The following is an 8451-nucleotide window of genomic DNA, read 5'->3' as shown; positions in this document are numbered from 1 at the left end:
TGTGTGTGTTTTCATCATTTTTGAAGACTAGGTATCTCATCCCATAATCCAGCACTTGTAGCTTCTGAAGGAAATATAAGGGAAGCTCCCTTTCAGATCTGGGATGGCTGTTGTACACAGAAGTCTTGTTGATCATGGAAGTTAGTCTGAAGGAAATATAAGGGAAGCTCCCTTTCAGATCTGGGATGGCTGTTGTATACAGAAGTCTTGTTGATCAGATGGAAGTTAGCTCTGCTCATCCCTTTTGGGTAGTAATGTTTTAATCCTAGACTCTGTAGTAATCTCAGAAAGGCTGTATCTTCTATGACTTCCCATTTGGTATTTCTATTATCATGTGGTTCATAGGATTGTTTCTTTTTAGGGAAATTGCTTTGCAAGTTTTTTCCTATCTCATCTATTTGCAAAGAGGAGATGGTATCTTCATAATTACCATCAATGAGCAATCTCAAGTCTTCCTCTAAGTTTTTCCAATCATGATCTGCTCCTGATTTGGAGAGGACATGTGCAACTTCCTTTGATAAATATTGATCCAGGTGATGGCTTATTAATACCAAACGCTGTATTTTCTCCTCCGGCGAAACATCTGTGAGTCCACTGGTAGCTGTAAGACCTGTGAGCACTAGGAATGCCTGAGCTCTGTAGGTGCAAATATTTTTGAGTTCCTGGTATTTATCTTGTGCAGTTTGCATTGTATCCAGTAGGAAGTCTAACTCATGAAACCCAAGAGGAGACTGAAACTTATTGTTTACCACATGATATCCTGCACCAGCTGCAATGCAAAGTAGCAAGAGATGTGTGTCTGGCTCTGTTTCTTGGAGGTAATTCAAGAAGCAGCCAAGAGACAAACTGACCTCACAAGAGGCCTTTCTCTGAGCTTCCATTCACTCTTTAAATGTGAGGATCCAAAAGGCTGCACAACTGAGATTTAATAAACTTAGTTACACAGATGGAAGACTTTTTGCAAAAGTTAACAGTGTTTATCAGAAAATTCTGCAGACCCCAGTCTGTGAGGCATATGTTAACCCAAGCGTCATAACTTTTTATTTTTTGCCTCAACGTTTGCATGAAATTTATCAGTTTTTTAAGCTGGCTTTTAGGATCAGATACCTCCCAAGATTTCACATCCTCTAGGAAAACCTTAGCCTCCTTTTCAACACTCAGTAAGTCTTCTCCATCCTGGGTCTGGGCAGTGATGCCAGTCAGAGCAGTGTAGCTATCCTTCAGTAAGCTAGCCACCTGAAATGGATCCTTAAAATCACTTCTGTGGTTGGAGAGGATGATGTCCCAAATGGGCACAAGCTGAAGGCCCCGGTCTATGACACTCCAGGTTTGATTACTGGCAACTAGGCCAGCTTTCCACTGGAGAAAGCCATTTGCTTCTGGTGGGCCACCTGTCTGAGCCACAGATAATTGGACTTTGGTTTGGAGATTTTGGAAGGTTGTGCTTTGGGTGGCAGTTTCTGAATGAGAGTCAGACCCGTCCACACCTGCAGCAACTTTCACTCCAAAGCCACTGTAACTTCCCTTTATGAACCTGTTTAGGATCTCTGCTGACTGTTCCAGCTGCTCACTCTGGAAACCCTCTGAAGTGGCTTTCCACCAGTAGATTCCTCCAAAGTGCAAAGGGCCCTGGTTAGCATGAGAGCCAAACCTGTGGAAGAAAGCTTCAGTCCTGCCCCTTAGCAAGGGGAGTCTGTCTGGATCTGCAGGCTCACACAGAAGGTCATCAATGCATTTCAGTTCCTGGAGAGCCGCCTTGGAGAACTGGAGCTGATCCATGGGAAAGTGGCAGGAGGCAAGTGGGACATAGCTGAGCTTGGTAGAGCAGAAATAGGAGTGCTCAGGATGTGACTGTTGGGTTTCCTTGGATTCTGAATGTTTGCCGTGGTCCACATCAGCTTCCAAGCAAAATCCCCAACCTCCACCCTTGCTTGATGTAGTTACACCAAACCCCAGCTTCTCTATCATCTTGGTGAACATGGATTCTGCTTGAGAAGATGTAAATCCCCAGGTACCCATTCGTGTGCTGTGCTCAGGGCCAAAGAGTAAGAACTCCTGGGGAACACTGAGTAGCTCTTCTCTCTTCTCTAGAAGGCTCCTGTGGGAGCTGGTTTTGTAAATTCCCTGCAAGGCCAGCCCTCCAGATGCCCATCTCACCAGATTTCTATCTGGGAGGTTTTGCCTATGAGACAGTGTCCTCTCATTGAGCTTGAGTTTTCCCTCCATGTTTTCCAAGACTTCTTGTATGGATTTTTCGAGGGGTCGCCTATTCTTATTGGGGAGCTCCACTGCCCACCTCAGGTCTGTCTTTTCCCCTCTCACTGCCTCTTGTTGTTGTTGCCTCTCTTCTGATTTGAAATATCTTTGCTCCTTCCACATTTGCTTTTCCTTCTTCTTCTTTTTCTTTATCATTTTCCCCTGAGACTCCTGTAACTCTGAAAAGCTAGGTGAGTGTGACAGCTTGAGTAGCTTCTCCAGAGCCCTTTTCTCCCAGGAATGTTTTGCCTGGGATTTGAGTTTCTGGAGTTCTCTTTCTTCTACATGTTGTAAGGCCTGGGCACAGCTCACACCAAGGTGTTTCTGCAGCTTTGGCAACCAGTACTCAATGTCCAGTCCTACTTCTCTCAGCATCTCTTGGAGGTCTTGCCTTCTTTTCCCTTTGAGAAGGGGCCCATCAGAGGGGGACTTTGATGGGTCCATGTCTGTGGACAGAAAAGACAGTTAGTCCTTGGAAGTGTCATCCACATGTCAAAAAATTTGGGAGTATTAACACGCAAGTCTTTGAGGCTTTCTCCTCCATTTCTTTCATTGTTCCAACAAGTATATTATTGTTTAAATTTTTTCAGTGTGTGTGTGTGTGTGTGTGTGTGTGTATACAAGATATCTTTGTGGGTGTTCTCAACATATACAGCTATTTAGTTGCTGGGTGAGTTGCAACTTAATAGTCTGGATTTTGGCACTTTGTATTCCACAAAATCAATTGTAGGGAGAGCATTGTGTGAAGGTTGCCATTTGTACCTACTTTGGTAGCTTGATATTTATTTTAAAGAGGGATAACACCAGTTATTATTCCTCATGTTGTTTCTATCAAACCTGTGTTGAAATGTTTCCTACCTGTCTCTGTCACTTCTTATGCCATTTAATGATATTCATGTACTCTCCTGTATTTTATTTTTTTAAAAAATATTGTTAGTGATTTCAGAGAGAAAGGGAGAGAGAGAGTTAGAAACAGCAATGAAAATCATTGATGGGCTACCTCCTGCAGACCCCCACTGGGGATCAAGCCCACAACCCGGGCATGCACACTTGACTGGAATTGAACCTGGGATCTTTCAGTTCTCAGGCTGACTCTCTATCCACTGAGCCAAACCAGCTAGGGCAACTCTTCTGTCTTTTAAAATTGTTGATATTATTACATACGTTCCCCATTTTACCCCTTTGCCTCCATCTACCCAGCCCATACCCCACCCCAGATTTTTAAAACACTATCACACTATGGTGGGGGTACTGGATGAAAGAAGGTGAGGAAATTATTGAAAGAACATATATATATATATATATCGCCCATGAACACAGACAACAGTGAAATGGTGGCCAGAGGAATGAGGGGGAAAGGCTGGGTGGAGGTTTGCAAAGTGTGTGTGTGTGCAGGGGCAGATGGAGGACATCAGTAATAATATCAACAATAAAAATGAAGTAAAATAAATGCAGAAAATCACCAATTTACAAAGGTAGGCAGAAAGAGAAGGAAAAAAATTAAAAAACTAGAAAGCAATGAATAAGATGGCATTATTCAGTTCTTACAAATTAATAATTTCTCTAAATCTAAACAGACAGAATTCATCAAGCAAAAGTCACAGAGTAAGTAGATGATCTAATATAACAAGACACAATTAGACATTAAAAATGGCAGTGGAGCAAGTGGATGCTACACAGAAATGCTCCCAGTACCAAAATGGATTACATCTAAAAGACAAGAACAAAAAACAAACAAACAAACAAACAAAAAATCACACACCATCTTGAATTATCAAATGAAGACTCTTGTGGAGAAAACCATGATAACCAAGGCCAGAAAGTGGAGACTGCATAGAGACCAGTAGGAAGGGCACAGACATGAGATGGATGGTTGGCTTCCCACAGACAGCAGCTGAAGTTCCAGAGAGATATCTCAACTGTGAGGGGTGCCACTGAAAACTCTGGGGTCTAAACTACAAGCTGGAAACCCTAGCAGAGAGCACCAGAACTGAGAAAGGTGCCCACATAACATCTGGCTGTGTAAAGCAGCATGGTTGCTGTCTGCCAGGGAGAGATAGCTAGAAATGCAGGCACCCTTTTAAAGTGCCAACACAAAACTTTTGTGTGCATCCTTAAGCTCTGGCAGAGGGAGTACAGAGTGGACTGGAGTTGTGTGAAGAGAAGCCAGGGTTTGGGACTCTGGAGTTAGAGCTTTGAGGGCAGACACCCTGGTTTCCTGAGCTGAGTCGTTTCCTCACGCTGTGGAGGACATCTTTCTCAGGCAGATCTTTACTATCCAGGAAGTTTTTGCCTTGGAAGAAGCAGTTACTTCACCCAATTGGAAAACCCCTTGCCCCACCCTGTGGAATTCCTGAGGCCCATTAAGAGACTGAGAATAACAATTAGCCTCCAGGCAGAAGCAATTGCCCTGTCTTGTTGGAAAACCTCTGGCCCACCTGTGGATAATTATCTTAAACTACTCAAGACTGAATCTAATCAGTCTGCAGGCAGAGGTGGGTCTCTGGAGGCTTTGAGTCTTTGCCATTCTAATTAGTCAGAAAAAGCATTTGACACTGTCCTGCACTAGAAATTGGGAGCCATGGCAGATTTACCTACTACATAGGCACAAACCCAAACAGGCAGCCAAAATGGGGAGACAAAAACAACAACACCCAAATGAAAGAACAAGAGAATTCTCCAAAAGAAGAGCTAAATGAAATGGAGATAACAAACTTATGAAAATTTTAAAAAATAAATTTATCAAACATGGAGTTCAGGATAATGATGGCAAAGACACTCAACAGATTGAGAAATGATATAGTAAGTATGAAGAAAGACATAGCACTAATAAAGAACACAATGGAAGGAATACACAGCAGATTAGGGGAAGCTGAGAATCGCATTACTATTAGAAGATAGGGTAGAAAAAATCCTGCAATTAGAGAACCAAAAAGAAAAAACAAAAAAAATAGGAGGACAGTGTAAGGGAGCTGTGGGAAACATAAAACGTAACAATATTTGCATAATAGGTGTGCCAGAAGGGGAAGAAAGTGAGCAAGAGATAGAGAATGTGTTTGAAGAAATAATGGCAGAAAACTCCCCTAAACTGGTGAAGTTAAAAGTCATACAAGTCCAAAAGGAACAGAGAGTCCCAAGGAAGAAGAACTTAAACAAGCCCATGTACAGACACACAATACTTAAAGTGCTAAAAGTAAAGACAAAGAGAAAATCTTAAAGGCAGCAAGAGAAAAGCAAACTGTTACTATAAAGGAGCTCCCATAAGGCTGTCAGCCGATTTTTCTATCAGAATCTCTATAGGCCAGAAAAGAATGGCATGAAATACTCAAGATAATGGAAAGCAAGGATCTGAAACCAAGATTACTATATTGAGTAAGGCTATAATTAGAAATAGATAGTGAAATAAAGAGCTTCTCAGACAAAAGACCAAAGGAGTTTATCACCAGCAAATGAACATTGCAAGAAATGCTAAAGGGACTCCTGTAATGAGAAGAGGAAATAGAGAGAAACATAGGCATACAGAATTAAAATGACAATAAATAAGTACCAATCAATAATAACCTTAGGTGTAAATGGATTAAATGCTTCAATCAAAAGACATAGGGTATCTGAATGGATACAAAAGCATGACCCAACTATATGCTGTCTACAATAAACCCACCTCATAACAAAAGATTCACACAGGATGAGAGTGAAGGGATGCAAAAAAGTTTCCATGCAAATGGAAACAAAAAAAGCTGGTGTAGCAATACTTACATCTGACAAAATGTACTTCAAAATGAAGGCCATCATGATAGACAACAAAGGTCACTACATAATACTAAAGGGGTCAATCTAACAAGAAGATATATCCCTGGCAAATATATACACACCCAATATATATATCTTATATAATAAAGAGCTAATATGCTAATTAGGCCAAACAGCAGAATGACCGTCCGGACATCCTTCCGGCCAACTGTCTGGACGACCTTCCAGATGCTGCCAGGGCTGCGAGGGCCAAGCCCCTTGCATGAATTTAATGCATTGGGCCTCTAGAATATATATATATTCTAGAGGACTTTAAAAGGGAGATAGACAACAGTATGGTCATAGTATGGGACTTTAACACCTCACTGACTTCACTGGATAGATCTTCCAGACAATATTTAGCAAGGAAACAGTGACTCTAAATGACATACTGGATTAGATGGTTCAAAAGAACATTTCACCCCAAAGCTGCAAAATATACATTCTTCTTGAGTGCACATGGATCATTCAGAAAGATAGACCATATGTTAGGACAGAAAAAAAGTCTCTATAAGTGCAAGAAAATTGAAATCATATGAAACAGATCACAAGAAATGAAAATAGAAATCAACTACAGTATAAACACTCAAAAACATTTAAACACACGGAGGTTAAATAGTATATTATTCAACAATGAAATCTAGAAAGTAAAATCATTACCTGGAAAAAAATTAAAATGAACACACAACAACCCCAAATCTCTGGGACACATCAAAAGCAGTCCTAACAGGGAAGTTCATAGCACTAAAGGCCTTCCTCAAAAAATAAGAAAAACTAATAATAAACTATTCAACCTTACAACTTAAAGAATTAGAAAGGGAACAACAAGAAAAGGAAGGAAATATTAAAGATTACAGCAGAAATAAATGACATAGAGACTAAAATAACAATACAAAAAATCAATGAAATCAAGAGCTAGATGCTTTGAAAAGATAAACAAGATTGATGAACCATTAGCCAGAATCATCAAGAAACAAACAGAGAGAGGATCCAAATAAATGGAATCAGAAACAAAAATGGAGAGTAACCATCGACACCACAGAAATACAAAGGATTATAAGAAAATACTATGAACAACTATATGCCAACAAGCTGGACAATGTGGACGAAACAGACAAATTCCTAGAAAAATACAATCTCCCAAAACTGAATCAGGAAGAATCAGAAAACCTGAATATGCCAATAACAACTGAGGAAATAGAAGCAGTAATTAAAAAAAAAAACTCCCAGCAAACAAAAACCCTGAACTGGATGGCTTCACAGGGGAGTTTTATGAAACATTCAAGACGGAGGTTAAATAGTATATTATTCAACAATGAAATCTAGAAAGTAAAATCATTACCTGGAAAAAAATTAAAATGAACACACAACAACCCCAAATCTCTGGGACACATCAAAAGCAGTCCTAACAGGGAAGTTCATAGCACTAAAGGCCTTCCTCAAAAAATAAGAAAAACTAATAATAAACTATTCAACCTTACAACTTAAAGAATTAGAAAGGGAACAACAAGAAAAGGAAGGAAATATTAAAGATTACAGCAGAAATAAATGACATAGAGACTAAAATAACAATACAAAAAAATCAATGAAACCAAGAGCTGGTTCTTTTAAAAGATAAACAAGATTGATGAACCATTAGCCAGACTCATCCAGAAAGAAAGCAAAGGACCCAAATAAATAAAATCTGAGACAAAAGAGATGAAATAACAGCGGACACCACAGAAATACAAAGGATTGGAAGCCAATACTATAAACAACTATATGGTACCCAGCTGGACAGTGTGGATGAAATGGACAAATTCCTAGGAAAAATACAACCCCCAAAACGGAATCAGGAAGAATCAGAAAACCCGAATATGCCAATAAGAACTGAGGAAATAGAAGCAGTAATTAAAAAAAAAAACTCCCAGCAAACAAAAACCCTGAACTGGATGGCTTCACAGGGGAGTTTTATGAAACATTCAAGGAAGAACTAACACCTATCCTGCTCAAACTATTCCAAAAAATCCAAAATGAAGGGACACTTCCAAGCTCTTTTTAATATGCTAGTATTATCCCCATCCCCAAAACAGATAAAGACATGACAAAGAAAGAGAACTACGGGCCAATATCCCTGATGAACATAGACATTAAAATCCTCAGCAAAATTCTAGCAAATCGAATCCAGCAATATATCAAAAATATCATACACCATGACCAAGTGGGATTTATTCCAGGGATGCAAGGCTGGTACAATATTCACAAATCAATAAATGTGATACATCACATGAACAAATTGAAAGACAAAAATCACATGATCATATCAATAGATGCAGAAAAAGCATTTGACAAAATCCAACACCCATTTTTTCATAAAAACTCTCAGCAAAGTGGGAATACAGGCAGCATATCTCAACATTATAAAGA

General features: G+C 39.7%; 2 protein-coding genes across 2 annotated transcripts in view; both read right to left on the bottom strand.

Annotated features, from left to right (window-relative positions):
* The window catches only part of LOC107182895 (interferon-induced very large GTPase 1-like), a 5078-nt gene extending 4197 nt beyond the window's left edge, over positions 1–881 (bottom strand). The window contains exon 1 of the mRNA XM_015563163.1: positions 117–881. Coding sequence (XP_015418649.1) covers positions 117–881 — 765 coding nt within the window. The remainder of the gene's footprint in view (positions 1–116) is intronic.
* Positions 882–885: 4 nt separating this feature from the next.
* Positions 886–8451, bottom strand: part of LOC102764479 (interferon-induced very large GTPase 1-like) — an 18089-nt gene continuing 10523 nt past the window's right edge. Inside the window, exon 2 of the mRNA XM_015563173.1 lies at positions 886–2702. Coding sequence (XP_015418659.1) covers positions 889–2700 — 1812 coding nt within the window. The 5' untranslated portion in view covers positions 2701–2702 and the 3' untranslated portion in view covers positions 886–888. The remainder of the gene's footprint in view (positions 2703–8451) is intronic.

This window comes from Myotis davidii, unplaced genomic scaffold (genome assembly GCF_000327345.1).
Source record: "Myotis davidii unplaced genomic scaffold, ASM32734v1 scaffold2032, whole genome shotgun sequence".
Lineage (NCBI taxonomy): Eukaryota > Metazoa > Chordata > Mammalia > Chiroptera > Vespertilionidae > Myotis > Myotis davidii.
Note: the sequence above shows the minus strand (reverse complement) of the source record. Positions and strands in the feature narration are given on the sequence as shown.